The 20,723-nt window shown below is 41.2% G+C and overlaps 1 protein-coding gene across 1 annotated transcript; it reads right to left on the reverse strand.

Moving 5' to 3' along the window:
* Positions 1 to 10,550: 10,550 nt before the first annotated feature.
* Positions 10,551 to 20,469, reverse strand: LOC115371124 (CLOCK-interacting pacemaker-like). The gene is made up of 4 exons (XM_030068279.1): positions 20,159 to 20,469; positions 16,021 to 16,226; positions 15,037 to 15,218; positions 10,551 to 13,831 (listed from the first exon to the last, which is right to left on the reverse strand). The coding sequence occupies exons 2-4, from the start codon at positions 16,217 to 16,219 to the stop codon at positions 12,476 to 12,478; spliced, it is 1,737 nt and encodes a 578-aa protein (XP_029924139.1). The 5' UTR covers positions 16,220 to 16,226; positions 20,159 to 20,469; the 3' UTR covers positions 10,551 to 12,475.
* Positions 20,470 to 20,723: the final 254 nt, after the last annotated feature.

Genomic DNA, 20,723 nt, shown 5'->3' on the forward strand with positions numbered 1-20,723 from the left:
CTAATGTTTTATGCCAGATGAATATCACACAACAAACATAGAAAAGATGTGTGTTACACTTCTTTGTTGCTGGGCATACGATACATACAACCTGTGTTACAGTATCAAGATGTCAGTGATGGTATTACTTTAAAGGCTGATCACATAAATAGCTGCCAAACGTGTCAGAGTGGCATGGGGGCATGTATTTTTACTTTAAAACATCAGTCCTATTTCAAGCCACATTTATAGAAGAGGAACATATACATGCAGTGGTGAGGAACTCAAATCTCCGGCTTGACTAAAAGTAAATAGTAATACCATAATAGAAAAGTACTCTTTTAAAGTTAAAGTACATTTATATGAATATTAGCAGTAAAATGACCTTTATTATCAAAAGCCAAATTAGTCCTATTCAAGAGAGGTCCCTCATGCAATCACATGGTCCAGGTGGCACTAGGCATACCTACTGAATACACTGTTGGGTTAGGGTTAGGGTTAGGGTTAGTTTATGAAGTTACCAAATGTTTTGAATGTTAAAGCATATTCTGCAAAGTAAGTACCAATTACAGTTATCATATAAGTGTAGTGGAGTACAAAGTACAATGACTTACTTCCCTCTGAAATGTACATAATTGCTAAGTCTGAAAAAATAGAATTTCTTAGGTAAAGTACCTGTACCTCAAAACTACATAAGTACAGCATTGGAGTAAATGTACTATACATTATTCTCTACCTCTGCATGTTATAAAGTTTCCCATACAGATGCAGGTAACCAAGATAATCATGAAATGGTTCGTTTTCATCACCTGGTGAGACTGTCTTCATATCCCCACGAATGATGACCTTTTCCCCAGATGTTGCAAAGTGACGTCTCTGCTCCACTTGTGGATGACGCTCCTGGTACATCCCAGCATGCCTCTGAAATGAAAAACGTACAGCGAGGCATAACACTGACAAGGAAAAGTTGTTGTGGCTGCTCAGCTAGTTGCTATAAGTACTAAGTAATCGACATATTAATTTAATAATTTAGATTAATCAATTAATTTAATTAATTTAGTTTTCCAACAGGGGCACATTTAAAATGTTCAGGCTCATTTCTTGAAAGACTAGCGATAGGCACACAGTTGATCCACCTCCTACAAAAGTCAGTTGGATTTCACATCACACCACCTTTGGAACCACCTTTGGACCGCCACTGCTCTTGACTTGATTCCTCAAGAAAACAGGACCCTAAACAGCACAGAAAATGGAAGAAAAATTAATTTACAATCTCTTTTGATATAAAGACGGCCACAGAGTCAAAAGGATTACAAGAGTGGGGGAAAAATTCATCATCCTCATCAAGCTGTAGGTGTGGCCTTTTCTTTTTAGGAAGTACATTTATTTCTACTGATAGAGACAATGATTAACTTCAGAATTTGAAATGGTAATTTACACTATATTACCAAAAGTATTCGCTCACCCATTCAAATGATCAGAATCAGGTGTCCTAATCACTTGGCCTGGCCACAGGTGTATAAAATCAAGCACTCAGGCATGCAGACTGTGAAACAAGACATTTGTGAAAGAATGGGCCGCTCTCAGGAGCTCAGTGAATTCCAGCGTGGAACTGTCATAGGATGCCACCTGTGCAACAAATCCAGTCGTGAAATTTCCTCGCTCCTAAATATTCCACAGTCAACTGTCAGCTCTATTATAACAAAATGGAAGCGTTTGGGAACAACAGCAACTCAGCCACGAAGTGGTAGGCCACGTAAAGTGACGGAGAGGGGTCAGCGGATGCTGAAGCGCATAGTGCAAAGAGGTCGCCGACTTTCTGCACAGTCAATTGCTACAGAGCTACAAACTTCATGTGACCTTCAGATTAGCCCAAGTACAGTACGCAGAGAGCTTCATGGAATGGGTTTCCATGGCCGAGCAGCTGCAGCCAAGCCACACATCACCAAGTGCAATGCAAAGCGTCGGATGCAATGGTGTAAAGCACGCCGCCACTGGCCTCTAGAGCAGTGGAGACGCGTTCTCTGGAGTGATGAATCACGCTTTTCCATCTGGCAATCTGATGGACGAGTCTGGGTTTGGAGGTTGCCAGGAGAACGGTACATTTCAGACTGCATTGTGCCGACTGTGAAATTTGGTGGAGGAGGAATTATGGTGTGGGGTTGTTTTTCAGGAGCTGGGCTTGGCCCCTTAGTTCCAGTGAAAGGAACTTTGAATGCTTCAGGATACCAAAACATTTTGGACAATTCCATGCGCCCAACCTTGTGGGAACAGTTTGGAGCGGGCCCCTTCCTCTTCCAACATGACTGTGCACCAGTGCACAAAGCAAGGTCCATAAAGACATGGATGACAGAGTCTGGTGTGGATGAACTTGACTGGCCTGCACAGAGTCCTGACCTGAACCCGATAGAACACCTTTGGGATGAATTAGAGCGGAGACTGAGAGCCAGGCCTTCTCGACCAACATCAGTGTGTGACCTCACCAATGCGCTTTTGGAAGAATGGTCAAAAATTCCTATAAACACTCTCCTCAACCTTGTGGACAGTCTTCCCAGAAGAGTTGAAGCTGTAATAGCTGCAAAAGGTGGACCGACATCATATTGAACTCTATGGGTTAGGAATGGGATGGCACTTCAGTTCATAGTATGAGTAAAGGCAGGTGAGCGAATACTTTTGGTAATATAGTGTATCATGGCATTGAGATTAATACAAGCCTAAATATCACTGTCATTATTACATTAGTGGTAATTATATAAGAATAAATTAGCCACCAGGACACTATTCACTTCTTCACCCTGCAAAAAAAAAAAAAAAAAAACCTAAACCTAACCTAAAGATCTCTGCATTAACCCAACAAGTTATGTATGAGAGCACAAGATGTTTTTTTTTTTTTTTTTTTTTTTTTTTAAAATATTGAGCTACCCTGACATGCTTCATAAATTCCAGCGGGGAAAATGATGTTTTCACCTGCTGGTCGGGTAATATAGTCAGCCAGATAGAGGAGGTAGATTTATCTTGCTCAAGAAACAATCAAGTCAAGAACTGGCATATTAAAAGTTATTTAAATAGTAATTACTAACCAATGAAACCAACCTGTATCTAACCAATTGTTCCCTGTCCACAGATCTATTAATTCACCAAACTTTATGTAAATATTTACTTAAATATTGAGATATCCTGTTAACACATACAGGCAAACTAACAAGTACCAAAAATATACTCTTTTGCCATTTGTAACGTAATTATTAGGATTTGTGGACTAAAGTTAGCTGAGAAATCTCGACTTCTTTGGGGAGGAAGTCCTGGTCCCTGGTTATTATTAATTACCATAAATAGCCACATATAAAACACAGGCCTTTATTTTCAATCTGAGCCAAAAAGACAAAAAGAAAATTTATTTCATATTTCTTGTATAAGCAGCCGGGCAATGACAGTCTACATGCTCGCTAGCTGCTGATGACAGTGTCTGTGTCCCAAAAACACGAACATACTACTACTACCTTCTGTATACTCATCAGTACTCACCTCCAAAGTATATTGTTTTGGCAGTTAGTATGACAGAAATTTTATATAATGTACCGTTTTTTTTTTGTTTTTTTTTTTTTAACTATTATATTTTTACTAACCGGAAATGACACAGTAGTCGGTGGCCTTCCTGGAGGTCTGCCAGCGTCAAGTTTTAAAAACAGCTAGCGAGCACGTTATAAAGTTATCAGGTTATATTTAAGTTGATTTTGGGTTTTTATGAACTTCTCATTTTACTGTTGCCCTCAAATAACTCCCTCTTTCCAAAGCACCGCATTTATGAAGTAATAATGTACAGAGCGTACAGTTGGAATTTTTTTCATAGGATGGCGAAGTCATGTTTTTACGTTTTGAGCGAATGTAAGTCAATAGGTCATGCCTTTGCCATCCTAGGAAAAAAATATGTGTTAGCCTCCAGTATGAATACATTGTTAGTGTTAGTGACGAACTGAATGTTTTATATCATTTTCCTCCAGGTTTCTATGGTTTAACTTCACTGATCAGCCATAAACCAGCCACAGTATTCACTATTGACCTGGCAATACATTTACCAGGCCTTCACACTGAGATGAGCTAAACTCTTTGAGAAATACTTTTCAAAACATTTCAGTTTCATTTCATTTCAGGTGGGTGCTAGGCAGTTGAAACAGCTCCTTTTGAGGAAAAATATCTTAGTTAATCCTTTGCAGTGTGTTTAATTAAAAGGCAGTTGGAGAGAAGTGTGTGAACTGTCTGCAGCCACAGATTACAGCTCTCTTCATCATGTGGAGGGCTGTGCAAGGAGTTTTTTTTTTTCTTCTTCTTCATCTTCTGTTCAACACCAGGAACAATACAATTGCCACCACCAAGTTTGCACCAGGTTTAAATAGTACATTAATAATTTAGATTAATATCAATATAAAGGAAATGTGGTGTAAAAACCCAAGGACTGTAATATGGCTATATTTCTTTTTTCCTTTTTTTTCAATTTGTGCAGTCCAGAAATATGTCTCTAAACAGCCTAAAGCCAATCAGACATTAAGTTTCCAGTCACCGGTGTGGCCCTAAACAATACCCTAAATAAAATGATGTGGGAGTTTATCATGCACCATGTTTTTAGGAATAATTTCCATGCAGAGACTCCCATTTCTTCATGTGGGTGTCAGGTGATTGACAGTAAGCCGGCAGTAACTTAATCTCAAAGGCAGCAGTCCTCCACAGTCACACCCAACCCGAGAGTCTGGTGTCGTCTCTGGTCCAATAATGAGAGCTCTCTGAATGCACACACTGATGAGAAAACACTCAGCTCAGGCACAGAGTAAGATGTCATGTTTGCTTTGATGGATTACTCGCCTTAGGCAGTTTTCAAGTTTGTGGCGGTGGTTTTTCACTCTCTTAAACAACGCACGGCAGCAGATGACTTCTTCTGAAGGAGCCCTGCTATCTCCAGCACGCTGACTGTACAGACGCTGCATAGACATTAATAAAGGAGACAGTGAGCACCCAAACAATTTGCATAAAAAAACAGTATTAACCTTTGATGACCAGCTAAGTGTGACGTGTAACTTCATGTGTTGTGTTGCAAACTAGGTCAGAAATAATTGGCTGTTATTGTTTTTTTTTTTTTTTTTTTTTTAGCATATTAAGACCACATCAGTCAGTTAAATCCACACTAAGCTTAGGCATCATCTCTGTCACACACTGCAGGACCACATCATCACTAGAGGGCGCAACCTGACTGTAAGATACTGAACAACTTAAATGTCAGCAGGACCGCCTTTCAGCCTGAAAATGTCAGCAATTCTTGCACATGAGATTAATGCCCCCACAACACAGCATTCAGCATAAAACCTCACGTTACTGAATGTTATTCTCAGCAAAAACACCAAAATGTCAAAAATTACCCATTACTGACTTGTGACTAGACTCTAGACTGATCAACTTCTGTGTTAATATACATATAAAGAGAGAAGGAAGAATAATAGTCATCCCTACCATGTAAGATCAGTCAGCTTTTTATGTAAATGGGAAACCAGGCGTGATTACATGTTATTTCAAGTTTCTTTCTGTCTCTTTTTATCTCTCTTGCCCCTGATAGGCCTCTGAGTACCTCTTCCTGACCCACACAAGACTCTCACAAAGTGGGAAAACACATGTACACACAGTGCATGCGGCAACATCTGTGTAATACATTATGGAACATGTTTAATGTCATGAATTTAGGAGGAAATGCTCAATGGGCCAAGTGTTTTTCTCTGAAGAATACTTCTATGATACCTGTCCCAAAACCAAGACTTAATTAAATGAGCTCATTCAGAGGAAACCAGCTACCTACAGCATTAAATGTCATTTCCAGTTTCCAGCACTGACGTTTCCTTTGTGTAGCTGACTGCAAGCTGCCTCAGACATTTGAAGCCCATCTGGCTGTAGAGAGGGGCTGGTGAGGCCGATGCCGCTCCAGATTTATTGCTTGCTGTGTTTGCAGAAACATTGCACTGCATTTTATGGAATTAACACAGGGTGTAAATCATTCTAGTTGAACTGATTGACAAATTGAATGCTGTATTTTGCATTTTCTGTGAGGTTCAGGCAAACATAATGTTAGGTAAGTGGCATTTTCACCTTGCTTTTGGATTTTGAGTTGTTGTCCTTTTGCAAGGCCTCCCCACAGAAAGATCTTTGCACTGCTTGCCAGGGTCATTTGGCCAGTGCAATACATAAAACAGTGATTATGGTTATGCTGACCGTCAGTAAGGCCATAGGAGTTTAAATATTTAGGGATCTTTTTTGACGGCACTTTAAGTTTCACCACTAACACAGAATCTGTCTTTAAAAAGCAATGCAGCACTTGTATCTAATCAGGAAACTGGATTCATATACGGAAGGACATTTTAGAGACATTTTTGAAAGAAGTCTTGTTGAAAGTTTTTAATATGTGGACATGGTATGGCCACCTGGGGTCTAGGAATACTAACAGACTATCCAGAACTGTAACCATGACCAGTAAAAATAATGAGAAAGAGCAGAGGCAATTGGGATGTATATATAAAATGCAGGTGAAACAAAAAGATGGAAATTTTGAGTCTGATTCTGTTCTTCCCATTTTTAAAGAATCATAAATCTGCCTCCGGGAAGATGCTGTAGAGCCGCTGCAGCAACCAAGAACATCTACAAAAAGTTTTTCATACCAAATGCAATAACTCTGCTAGACACGTAAACACCATTCACACTGGAACCGTGTCTGTTATTGTTGTCTGTAGTCAGCATGTTGTGTTTTTTTATCATTTCTAAATACAATGTGATTGTGTTTTTGACCAACTTGTGAAGCTGAATGCAAATTTCCACATCCATGAACAATAAAGGATTATCTTTGTCTTTAAAGTGTGCATCCCTTACTGGAGAACTGAGCAGATACAGTATGCAAATTTTTTTATGTTCTAGGATGGTGAAGGTATGATCCTACTGACTTGCAATCATTCCCCACAGTCTTTCCCTAATGGTAGCCTTTAACAACATCACTAGGTATAAATGACCACCCAAAATGTAAAAAAATGCCTTCGCCATCCCTGGGGGGAAAAATGGCATACAGTATGATGTGCAGTGGCTGTAGCCTAAAATAAAGTTAATAAAGGAACTGAGATAATTTGCATCTGTGTGTTGGTGTGATGCATGAGTGCTTATAGGCAGCTGTTAAAACTAATCAGAAATAAGGTCAACACGATATTATAAAAAGATTGGGCTTCTCTTGGCAGCTTGTCTCATCTGCATCTGCAAACTAGAAAACTTCACTGTTCAGCATCATCAAACATGTTACTAACCTTTACTTAATACGATCCCTCAAACGCTACGAACGGCAGTAGTTTAACCTAACTTTGATCGATGTCCATAGGAGCTGCACACTTAAATAATGAGTGCTGCTCTTAACATTTGCAATATTGATTTGTATGGGAAAGGCTCTTCTGCCCTATTGAAGTTGTGCCAGCCAGCCTCATACTACAAATACAGCATGTGCTTCCACTTAGGCCTGCTTCACACATTGTCCACTTATTGTGTCACATTTGCATGAGAAGCATCCAGGTGCAGTATCTTAAACTGCAGAGAGTTGATTGAAGTGACAGCCTTTAGACTCGACTGAACAAAAAAGGAGAAAAGAAGTCTAGGGCTTTAGGGTTAGGTTAAGTTTTCTTTGATTTGTCAGCATCAGCAGAGGAGTTCCTCTGGCCCCGGAAAAATGTCTTTATGTCAGCTAAAAGAGTTCACATCATCAAGCCAGACAACGTTGTAGCCTACGCTGCAGACAAGACAGTTTTGTTCTTTATGTCTCTTTTTCTTTGGCAGCTTAACTTTCCAAAGTTAACAGCCAAGGTGGAATTACAGTGGGAAGTTTTCTTGAGGCGCAAGTCAAATCAGAATCCAATCATCAAAGTTACCTGGATTTTCTTTCCCTCTATAATTTATTCGTAGTGTCAGGGTTTCTGTGTTTTATCTTTCTATGTCCACTCTTTCTGGAACATGATACTTAACCTGGCCCTGCGCCCCAACCAGAACGTGAAAAGACAGTTTTCCCCCCTGAATTTTAAAAAGTATATCTAAATGTAGCCCAGTATTAACATTAAAAAGCCATTATGTGTTCTTATGCATGATGTCTTCAGGGTGTGTCGAACAAGGCAGAGATCTTTGGGTTAACAACGAGATTGATGATTTTCCAGGTGAGGAATGGCTCTTGTCAGCGCTGCCTTCCAACCTTCTCTGTGCCTGAAACAAAGGAACGAGGATAAATTATGGGACAACTGAGAAGAGAGAAAGACCGCTGTGAGGATGACAGCAGAGTAAAGAGAGAGAACAATGGATGACTAAAGCAGAAATGGGGTATTGTCTGGGAAAGACAGAGGTACCATAATTCAAGGATTCAAGGATTCAAGGAACTTTATTGTCATACCAGCTCACATTTACACGTTAGTGGTACGAAATTAGGACTCAGGTCCTGGTATAAGCCTGAATAAATAAATAAAGCAAGGTAAAGAAAAAGGAGTGTAAATATAAAATATATAAGTATAAACAGTATATATAAGTATAAACAGTATTGTATAAATATAAACAGTATGTATAAACTATAAACAGTATATATAAGTATAAACAGTATTGTATAAATATAAACAGTATGTATAAACTATAAACAGCATATATAAATATAAACAATATGTATAAATATAAACAGTATGTATAAACTATAAACAGTGTACATAAGTAAATATAAACAGCCTATATAAATATAAACAGTATAAATATAATAAATATAAATAAATATAAACAGCCTGTATAAATATAAACAGTATATATATAATATAAACAGTGTATATGAATAGATATAGCAGCACATATAAATGGACCATGTGACAGAACCCGACACCTGGTACTGGGATTCAGGAACTGTCAGACTTGATACACAGGCAGTGTACTACAAGTGTACTACTACAAGATTAGCTTTTCTGGCACTTATACTCAACATAAAATATGTTTTCACTCCTGACACTTTGAATCTGATTATCTAAAGTCCAGGTGCACAAATAATGCAGCATGACGTGAATTTTTTGCAAATTATATTCCTCCAAAATTGGGCATTTCTATTTACAGTCTGTTTGCTGTTGCTGCTAAAGGCTGTGATTGGTCAGTTCACTCAGTATTACACTGCCACCTACTGGGGAAAAATGTGTCAGCAGGCAGTAGGTGAGATGTCAAGTCAATAAGACAAACAGTGCACAGACAGTGTAGACCAACTCTGTGTCAATTAAAGCTGCTGGACTCCATTTGCTGGACAGCTGAGGTATTCACCTTAAAATAATATGCAAGCTGAAGATAAGCCAGACGTGTAAAATAAATCAAATAAATTAAAAATCACTTTGGGTTCACTCAGCTGAGTCTGACAGGTTGTTAGAGCAGATGTAGTCGTGGCTCAGTGTGCTGTCTTTGCCTTATGAAGCAGTCATTTCCCTTATGTTCCTTGTTTCCCCTTTTTCTAATTTTGCTCTACTGAATACTCTGCTGAGCGTTTTCAGCGTATTTGATCATACTGTTATCATGATGCATATTTTTTATTAGACCAACAGCATGCAGGTGAGACTAGCTTTGATTTTAAAGGTTGCTCTATACATTATATAAGCAGAGGTGCAGGCAGAGCATTTCCTCACCTCTGCAGTCATTTATTGCCTCTACAGTGCTTTTGGTTTCCTTCACGGGCACACTTTTTTGTTCCATCACTTGATGAATCAACATTTCAACCAAGAGGCCTTTTTTCAAGATTTGATGTCACTGTCATAGTCAGAAACCTACCCACTGGTGTGTCATCGCTGCATCAGTCGTGTCTTCTATCTGCCTCAAATATTTGTTTTGTCTAAGAGCGGGCTAAATGTAATCTTGGTTCAGACAGTAATCTTGCGTTGCAGAGAGTGGTATGAATTTGACCTCATTTTTGATGTAGAATACAGATTAAACGGTATTTTGTTGTGTCTCTTCCCACTGTTTTTCACTTGCGTGGCATCACAACAGAGAAGTTTGTCAGACTCAAAGGCAGAAGCCAGGAGGAGAAGTATAGTGTGCCTTTTGAATTCAGTTCATGGTGAATAAATGCTCCAAAATTTTTTTTTTTTTTTTTGAAGAGCATGATGGCATATGCTTGGTAAACATGATGAATACTTGGAGATGGAATTCTACATCCTTACTAATCTAGTATATTTACTAAAATATTAAATACTAGCTCACATATAAGAGAGAATTAAACAAACACTTTAAAGATTCACATAAATGATAGATTCCCACTAAGTTCATGTTTGTATAAATACAGTATTATGAAGTAACTATACTATGTCAGCATTCGGACAAAGACGCCAGTACTCTTCTTACTTATTCTGCATGTGGTGGAAAGACAAAATGCATTATATAACTATAAATCGTTAATGTAGCCTTAGCTGCCTATTATTATTATTTCTGTCAGAAAGAGTAATGTTAAACTTTTTGCTGCCAGGTATTCAACAGCCCAAATGTTAATGAAATGATCAACACATAAAGGATCTTGTTCACAGGTAAGAGTGGTTTATTGTTTGAGGGTGTGTTTTGAGAGCATGAGAGAAAAGGTCTTGTGACAAAATTACATCCAGTTAGACAGCAATCATGATCAATGGCTCATAACTACGACCAGTCTATATCAATTACCCTGCTCTATAATAATAATAATAATAATAAAAAAACATTTTTAATCAAGCAAACTTATGTTGTACAAGCTAATGCATCACAGATCTGTATGCACTCACTATCACAAACGTGCACATACACGCACAAACATGCACACGCCAGACATTCAAGCATGACAGAGAGAGAGAGAGAGAAATAATGAAAATAAATCCAAAATAATCCACGGTTGTGCACTGCTGAAGACGATTGTACAACTCCTGGAGAAGTTTCTGTTTTTCAGTAGAAATTCATCGAGTAAAATGATTTCAATCAGCCGTCCTTTGAGTCAAACTTGAGTGTGCGACATCAGTAAAGACACTCCATGTTAGACAAAGTCCACAACAAAAGAACTGATTGCTGTAGGTCACGTATGGATGATTTCATTTAACACCTCTGTGCCAGGGGCTCCATAGCGCCATCCACAGGTTGTTAGATCTACCAGTCATCTAGGTGTGAAATACACCTGGTTTGCGGGTGAGAAAATGTGGGAGAACTGCATGCAGGTCCATCTGGAAATCGTCTGTATACAAATAATATCGAGATAAAGAACTGCCACCTTACCAAAAGAAAACTAAAAAACAAAAAAAGAAAAAAAAACAACAACTTGGAAAACCATTGTCATGGTGTGTTGTAGGTCCATTCAGTAAATTTCTTTAGTCTGACAGGAGAGATTTGATTTTAAAGTATGACACAATAAACTGTTTTTATATTCTCTATTACAAAATACTGAGTTATAGCATCTCATCTCAGTTTACCTGAACAAACAGTTGTTTTTTTGGCTTTGTTAGCTTGCTATCTAGTTAATTTACCAAAGCAACCAATGTTAACGTTAAGACGCTGCAACTAGCCACCACTAAGGTTGCTTTTCACTTGATGCATTAGCCAGTGTACAAAATGAGGACAAGTTAGTTGAGCTGATACTGAGATTTGCTGGCTAACAAGTTATTCGATGCAGCCTATCAGATTCATCAGCAACAAAAGGGTTAAGCATGACAATTAAAGTGTGTTAATTATATCCTGAGTTAAATTGCATCCTCAGAGCTGCAGTGTGTAGTTATCAGTCATTGTTGCCTGGGAGCTGAGGACCTCCAATTTGGCCATAAGTGGGCGGGCGGCATCACCCAAGCCCTAAACGTCACACACACTGAAAGCTTGTCAACGCCGATGCGAAATAATGTTATGTTGTCAAAGCTGTAACAAGCAGCAAATATTCAGCATAAGATAGAAGAAACCTTGGATTGTGGGGGTTTATACACAGAATGAAGCCGATTTAATTGGAGCAGGAGTTGGCTCATGCTTCAGGTGATCGAGTGTTTCTGTCACCACATCAGCTGATGCGTTTCAAAGTGATGCCGTCGTTCATGTGACACGCGGGACGTCCATCACCAAGAGCTTGTGCGGACACTTAAATATTAGCTACGCCGTATCAGCCCGCACTCAAAACTGTTCCTGTCACTGCCGGTGCTGCGAAACGTTTCCCCACAGAAGGCAAAGATGGAGAAAGGGACATGTTTTCAATTCTGAAATTGACAACTAAAAAAATTTAGGAAAATATATCTGTCATATTCAACTTTGAATCACCATAGGAAAAGTAAACAATCATCATATTATCCTTTCAACCAATTATATTAAATGTTATATTGAAATTTAAGATGATTCAAAATGAAAAACAAACACACAAAAACAAAAAAAAAAAAATCATGACATCCAGTATTGGTAGGTCCACTTTTTACCCTGCAGATCCGTGCTCGTTCACCTCCAGGAGCTAGAGTAGATACTTGTGGTGTGTGGAGCTCTCCGGGGACATAGTCAGATCAGTCAGGTCCTTTTCCATCCCTGGTGGTTTGTGTCCCGGCGCGGGAACGGGTCTGGGTAGAGGCGCTGACAGGGACGAGGCGAGGGGCTCCAACAGGCCATCGGGATGCTCTGTCGTCTCTGCTTCTGGAGAGGGGGCGAACAGCGGAGACGGTGGTGACGTCTCATCGTCTAAATTGCGTAAGGACACCAGGTTTTGCTGAGAACTGGTATGTGCCTCATTGTTTTTTCGGTTGCTGTCCCTCCCTTTATCCTCCTCATCTTTCCTCTTGCCCTGTTGGTGGTTGTTGCTGAGGGCCTCGAGCTGCTTCAAGTCTAGCTTGGGGTAGGAGCCTGACTCGCTCATGGCTTGGAGGAGTTTCTCGAGGCTGCTGGAGCCGTCGGTGGATCCCTGCTGGCTGGCCTGGGCCGCTTGGCACAGGAGCTGGGTGTGCTGACGCAGCTGGGCGATCTCCCTCTCGGTGGCGGCGTTCTGCTTCAGCAGCTCCTTGGCGCGTAGCGTGATGGCCAGCAGGCCCGACTGGTTCAGGATCTCCACCGTGTTCAGGAAACGGCGCTGGCGTGTCGGCGAAGACTCTGACTGGTAGTCCGGAAGGGAGCTGCCCACCGCCGCCTCGGGGGCCGGTCGGTAGCAGCTGTGTGCCACGGAGGAGGAGGAGGAGGGAGAGGAAGAGGAAGGGGACTCAGAGGAGAAAGGTGGGGAGGGCGTCTGGGAGCTGGAGACAGAAGGCGAGCTCACGCTGTCAGAGCAGGAGCTTTGGTGGCAGTGGTGGGATTTGGGCTGGGTGGTGGAGGAGGCAGCGTGTCCCTGCGGGTTAAGTAAAGAGTTATGGCCGCCCTTGACGTTATACTGGGAATGGCCTCTGCCTTCTTTCTGGTGGTGCTGCTGCTGGAGCTTCAAAGGATGGCTGGTGGTCGACACAGCCTCCCTCTTCCCCTCCTCAGTGCACACCCTCTTGCTCTGGCTATGGCCCTCATTACCACTCTCCTTAGCCCCTCCTACTGCAGCGGCGCCCTTGCCCTCATGGCTCTCCTTCCTGGGGTGAGGAGCGATGCGGGGGTACGAATTGAGGATTGGGAGATACGAAATCTTGCTGCTGTGGTTCTTGTTGGTGCGACTGCCTCCTTTCTTCATTTGGCCCTGTGGTTTAGCTACACTGGAGGATGGGGTCGGGGTGGAGGAAGAGGGGGCGGGTATTGCTGGCTGTTGGATCAGCAAGAGTTGGGTGGGCGCCTTAGCACCCGTAAGGCTGTGCCAACCTCCCCCCCATGCCAGGGGGCCATGCAGAAGCTGCTCCGGTCTGGACTGTACCATCAGGAGGTTGTGATCGGGTCGGGGGGGTGGTGGTGGTGGTGGTGGTGGTTGTGAGCAGCGATTGAAGACCAATGTAAGACACAGAGCAAAAGATGGGTAGGAGGTTAAAGTCACAAAGAGATAAGCAGAAGTAAACAGGGACACAAATAACTGAGACCATACAAATGAGGATTTTTTTGTTCTAAGTAGTTCAGTGATTTAGTAATTTAGTAAATATCATATAGATAGTCTGCCAAATGAGGATAAACTTACGGTTGCCTGTACCACTGTGCCACATTTTCAACACTACAAGGTCGTACAACTACAAAGTTCAGTGAAAACTGGAGCAAAGAGTTGAATTAAAAATGCACTGCAATGTTATGTCGCATTATAAATCATGTGAAAATGGGATGTGAGTATGAGATTCCCATTCGGATTTTTGCTATTTAAGCTTTGACCAAATACATAAAGTGTATAAAATGAAACTCATGGTAATATTTTGGCCACAATGGTTCGGCTATATGTTGGAAAGGAAGTCACAGCTCATGCTAATGAATATAAAACGTGTGGCAGCCAACCAAACGCAATGTTGCTTTTTTCTTAACACTTAAATTATGCTTTGAGTAGAAGATGGCTTGGCCGAATAAGCTAATGAAAATAAAAATACTGACATCTAATCATCAATGATTATTGTTCTAATGAGGATTAAACCACACTGTAAAAAGTCAAAATCTTACCAAGAAACAAGAAACAAATTTTGCCAATGGAACAAGCAAATTTTTACTTGTTCACTTGTGTCACAAGTAAAAATTTTCTTGTTCCATTGGCAAAATTTGTTTCTTGTTTCAAGCTAATTTTCACTTGTTTCAAGTAGATTTTCACTTGAAACAAGTGAAAATTGTCTAAAGACAAGTTATTTCTGAGCTGATCATGTCTTATTTTAAGTGTAATGAGATATTTTGACTAGAAATAAGACATTTTTGACTTGAAATAAGACAAATAATCTTGGTAAGATTTTGACTTTTTGCAGTGCAAGATGATAATTTATGAACATACACACAATGAGCAAATAATAGCGAGTGAGTGCATTTCAATAAAGTGTTGCCCATTTCGTTGCCTTTACTTTTGTTTGCGTGCATTGCTGCATCTCTGTGTACCAATTCAACAAAATCAAACGCATGAAAAAGCACACTGTTATCTGTAACTGAACAGCTCACCGGCTTGACCACCAGGTTTTCGATGACGTAGATGGGCGTGAGCTCCTCGTAAGGTGGCATGTTGCGGCCGCCGGCATTATGACCGCCTCGGATGTCCGAGCTTTTGCTGCTCTGCCTGTGAGGTTCGCTCACACTGCTGCGCTGGTCGTCCACATCAGTCTGCACTGTGTCCGAGCCAGCCTCTGAGGAGGAGGATGACGAGGAGGAGGAGGGTGGTGAAGAGATTGATGGGAGTACGGAGACAAACAGAAACATTAAATGTAGGAGCAAAGTGTACACAGGGAGGAAAAGATGAATTAAATGTGGAAAAGAGGGAGAAAAGGAGATAGGGAAAACGAAAAGCATGCCGAGTCATGTGTATGTGTAAGTGTTAGATCAATACATCAGTTTGCTGATATATCAGGCTGAAATTGGCCTTTGATCAGTTTTAAATATTGGATATCAGCTGGTCATGTTGTCTGCTCTCATTATGACCACAGTTACATAAACAGCCTAGAAAACATGCAATGAGATTTGATTTTCTGTTTCAATGTTTTGTTAACTACTCTTTTGAAGATAACTAATCTATCCTTGAGTTTCCTTCTTGGTGATGAGGTGTGATGAGTCACCTAAAAGAATTTCAGTAGCCCGGCTTTCACTCGCGAGAGGTTTGTGTCTTATGGTGGTATAAATGTGCTTTCAGAAGCTTTTCCACTGCGACAAGAACAGAAAGAAGGAAACAGAATATTTCCATCTTTGCTGGGAATTTAAAGACACTGAATGTCGGCTTAAAAACATCAGCTACTGGCAGCCTCGATATGAAAACACTGATGTCAGTGTTGGCTGCTGAAATCCCTCTGAAACTGGGCCGGACCCTCATGTGTGGGCGTCTGGTGTGGCGACTGCCATTTCCATCAACAAAGAGCAGAAAATCATTTGTAGTGTATGGAAATAGAGAGGATGTAACATGTGAGGTGCTCATTCACTCGGCTCACATCTGCTCACCTGAGTACCCTGAGTCTTTTTCTGAGTCCTTCTCTGAGTCACAGCGCGACAGCCTGTTGCTCATGTCACCCATCCCAGACTGGCCCCTGTGGGTGCCACCCTGAGAGGCCCGCAGGGTGGCGCTGTTGCTTTTATCCTTGGCATTCTTTGAGGTGCTATGGGCGCCACACTCTCCAAAATGCCGCTGTTCCTTTGGCATTCCAGACCTTGGGAAGAGAAAGCGCTCGGGTAAACAGCAACACTGGAAATCAGAGGTTGGTAGGTTTCATGTTTCTCTGCCAGGCTGTGGCGAAGCTTGACCGTGATTTGCAAAATCTGTTATGAAACCTTTTGAGTGTGACTGAAATGACTCTCACAGGTGAGACACTGAGGAAGTCATGTGCTTGCTCATCCCATGACCTTGTTCACACATCTCCACCTGTAGCTCTGATTTAAGATTGAACTGTGTGTGTGTGTGTGTGTGTGTGTGTGTGTGTGTCAGGGGACAATGACTCGAGCAGCAAGCCTTGCTTCTCAGATATAATGTTACTGTCAAATGGAGCATTGTGGGCCAAACAGCTGCACAGTGACATCATGATAGTTGCTGGGAGGGGAAATTTGGTTCCCTAAGCCGGAGGTCTACAATGAGCTGACTTGGCCCATCAAATGAACAATTTAACAGCAAAAGTCCTACATTATAATACCACTGACAGTAGAGAAATTGCCCATGCATCATCCATTAAAGGCCTTGAAAATGTGTTGGAAAGGCAACCACTTTTCCTTCAGGGAAGTGATTTTGCTCCCCTCAAGCCTCGTAGCAGTAAATCCTGCAGCAACTCCATCATGATGTAATAATTTGTTAAAATGCAATGTAAGGGCCACCTGAACTGCCTAACGCTCCGCCATTATCACCATGCTTTCCATCCATTTTCTATAATCTCTTTCTCCTCATCAGGGTTGCAGAGGACTAGAGCCTATCCCAGCATGCACTGGGCAGAAGGCAGAGCCATTCCAAAGAGGATAAAGGTTGGAACAAGAGGTGTAGCTCAGGTCAAATGGACGAGAGGCGACGTCCTCGACAAGTTAGCTGCTGTCCACGGTGGACCTCGTGTAGGAAGGTAATGTCAGCCACTGATACTGTGAGCGGAACAGTAACAATAAGACGAATTGTTACACACATGTTGTGCATTGTTATTATGACGAGAAAATCCATCCCTTTCATACACGGTGGAGAAGACGGCTCTGCACCAAAACATTTACGAACTCAAATCACAGGCCTTCGTTCTCAAATCGCACCCAGATGTTAAAAACTGTCATTTGAAAAGATGGTGTCATCTACAGGATGACACCATCTTTTCAAATGACAGTTTTTGTTGCTGCAAGCAGGCATTATTATTATTATAAACAAAGAGGAGTCATGTACTTTTATTGGTAGAAGAAAAAATATGTTCAAACTGGAGTGACCGATGCTGATTCTGATATTAGGGAGTAAAAAAAATTGGTAATTGATATGGACCCAAATATTTGACTATTTGAAAACCAAATGCCAATGAACAAATATCCAATTTGGGGATTCAGATTTTTCTTTTTTTTTTTTTGATAAATGTAGGCTATCAACAAAGGCAAACTGCAAAATACACTTTGTGTATGGTACCACATTCTTGTACTATATACAAGCACGCCTAAAACAGTGCAGTGCAGATCACCAGGCGTATCTTCCTTTTTCCAGACTACGTGCTGAGCAAAACTCAGGAGAGGCTGATTGAGGATTGAGGGCCAGTAGTTTTCAGTATTAGCTGAGGACAGACACACAGACACACACACACACACACACACACTGGTCCAAATACAGGATCTCCTCTAGGCTGCCATCTAGTTCAAGCCAATTAAGGTTCAGCGCACGAGAGTCCTTATTCTTTCTAGATATGCTGATGGAGGTGCCCTGCAATTCAGCCGTCTCTGTTTCTTCAGGTCTCTGGCCATTCCATCACAGGGCTAAAACACACACACACACAATCACACACACACTTACAATCACACCTCATAGACAGATCCATCAGTTCACCTGAGTTGCATGGGTTTGGACTGGGGGAGGAAACAGGAGCGCAAACATGAAAATTCAAACCCAGGACCTTATTGCTGTGAGGCAAAAACACGAACCACTTTAGCCACCCTGCTGCCCTCACCATGACATGTCAAACACGAGTCGTTATCTTATTTAAATTAAAACCAATTTCAGGCATGAATCAGCAAACATTACCTGGTGGTGTTAATATGAACTCTGTATCTTAAAGTGTGCAGTTCGAGTAGTCCCAAGAAAACCAGTTTGTCCTCACTGTCAAGCTTTGGCTTACTGTGTTCACAATAAAGTGCCTATAGACACACACACACACACACACACACTCACACCAACATCATGATATCATATCCTGCATGCCCTGTATCATGGTGGAAGGCCAGAAAAATCTGTTATTGTAATAAATTCCTAGATAATGTAGTCATCACAGTGCCACATATAGTATTGCATTATGGCATTAACTGCTTATTATTTCTTACTAAGTTGCATTAAATCCTTTATTATTCAAGGATTCTAAAATAATTGAAATCACAAAAAAGAACCATTAAATCAGCCATCAAATTACATGTTTATTTGTCATTTGAGTCCCTCGCCAATTTTGATCCTGTTGTTTTAAATGATGACATTATAATATTATGGTGGCTTCGCTCAGTGAACGTTTTACATCTAATAACAGACCTTAAGAGGTAACAAGTGCTGTAACATGATGTTAGTGCATTATCCAGCAAATTGTCACTGGTACCAGATGCAGACGTTACTCCCCATTTGTTGTATGAACACTAACACTAAAACAGTTTTGTCTTTTTGAAACCCAGAGCTTGTACTTTGTTACCAGTTGAACCACGCAGGTCACTATCGAAACTTTTAGAAACAATTTTAGTATAATAAAGTGAACCTTGGTGACGGGTGAAGGTACAGGTGGAAAAACTGGACAAGTGTCTGCAAGTATTTCTCAAAAATACAGTGCTGAAGACTTTCACGGTGCTCTCAAAATAAATGCAGTGAGCACCATGACGTGCATTCTCAGGTATAACCAGTTCCATGGGATGCTGTTTATGGGGAGTTATTCACAAACAAGTTAATTTCCAGTCAGACATGATGGTACATGGAACGCAAGTAAACTGGGTAACTTGTATCCTGAGGCTGTACAAATAACTGGTTGAACATGTTTGACTGGGCATGTGAGTCACTCTGAGGACAAAATAATAAAAAAGGGCGATACCACGATAATAAAATGTTGAGTTATGATGAGGTAGGTCATTTCATACGCTTATGAAAAAGAGCATTTAACAAACATTTAGTGCAGTACTATTGGGTGCCACAGATACATTATACTAGTCTATACTAGTATTTTGATATAGTCCTAGTCCTGCAAAAACACTACAGGCATATGAAGTGGATTTTTGTTAGAGTGAACGGTTGAATGCTTTAACACCAGCAATTATGTGAATAAGAGACACCCAAAACATGAGCTTGTACAGTGTGAAGCTGATGTAACCTGCTGAAATGGAACGGACAGCGGGCTGGAAGGACACCCTGCCCGCCCAGACTCCCATTCATCAGTGCGGCGTGGAGTAAGGCAGGCTGTGCCATGTGTTTTCCTTAAGCCTCCTGTGTAAACACCTCAGCGTGCACATGCGGATGAGGCGGCAGCAGGAATCTGATAAGATGGTCTGTGGCAGGACTATCGGGTCCCACCCCCAACACTATTATGTAATAGCCCCAGCCTGCTGCCACTGTTCGGCGGAAATAATAAGCCTGGTGTAAGTGCACAAAGCGGCTCCCCAGACAGTGTACAGCACACCGCTCGGATGACATAATAAGGCATGTAGGCCAGGATGTACCAGTTTGTCTTAGCCTGTGACACAAGTTTTAACATCATGGATGAGGCAAAACTGATCATTCCCCATGCAGGACATATTTATATGAATATAATAAACGTTAAATATTATGTCTACAATAAAACACACCACAACATAATAGTAGAGCTTCTGCAGATGGACTTTTGCATGACAGATTATAGTGTTGACAAGTTGAAAAGTTGAATCACAAGCAAACTCAGTGTTAAATTGTTTTACTTACTTGTCTTGTGATTTTATCCAGTGAATCTAAAAGAGCTCACTTTTGGCAGCAGGGAAACACAGCATCTTCAGGTCCTGGGAGGCAACAGCTCTCCTCCACTTCTGAGTTTTAGGGTCCCATGATCCTTGAGGAAAAAAAAAAAAAGATGTATATTCCCCTCTGGGTTGAGGAATCTTTAGAAAGAAGGAAAAAGAACAAAGGGAATTAAAGTTTTGGCTGTCACTGGCTGGATAAGTAGACACATGTTGAGGGTATTGTTCCTCTAGCTGTCCTTGTCTCGGCAGCACGTCCAGTCCCACGTACTGAAAGCATCCATGATGTTCATTCGCATAGCCACGCCCCCTCATGGGAATATTAATGAGTGTCCCCGTCGCTTTGAACCGGGCAGCAGCAACGTAACAGCCACGGTCTGGCCAATCCCGTGCCGAGACACGTGTGGAGGCGGTGACGTGGGACAGTCCACGTGAGGGGTACAGTTAGTACTATGGTGGTGCCTTCAATTGCTGCCGGAAATACGGACACTGTCAGTGGGGCAAATTTTCATTCTCTTGGACATCACGTACAA

The sequence above is a fragment of the Myripristis murdjan genome, chromosome 14 (assembly GCF_902150065.1).
Source record: "Myripristis murdjan chromosome 14, fMyrMur1.1, whole genome shotgun sequence".
Classification (NCBI taxonomy): Eukaryota; Metazoa; Chordata; class Actinopteri; order Holocentriformes; family Holocentridae; genus Myripristis; species Myripristis murdjan.

Bases quoted from the DNA above. Each gene is read 5' to 3' on its own strand.
- LOC115371124 (XM_030068279.1), bottom strand. From the start codon at position 16,219: ATGCCAAAGGAACAGCGGCATTTTGGAGAGTGTGGCGCCCATAGCACC. The intron at 15,219-16,020 runs GTGAGCAGATGT...CCTCCTCCTCAG, and splicing joins AAAAGACTCAGGGTACTCAG to AGGCTGGCTCGGACACAGTG. The intron at 13,832-15,036 runs GTGAGCTGTTCA...CTGATGGTACAG, and splicing joins AAAACCTGGTGGTCAAGCCG to TCCAGACCGGAGCAGCTTCT.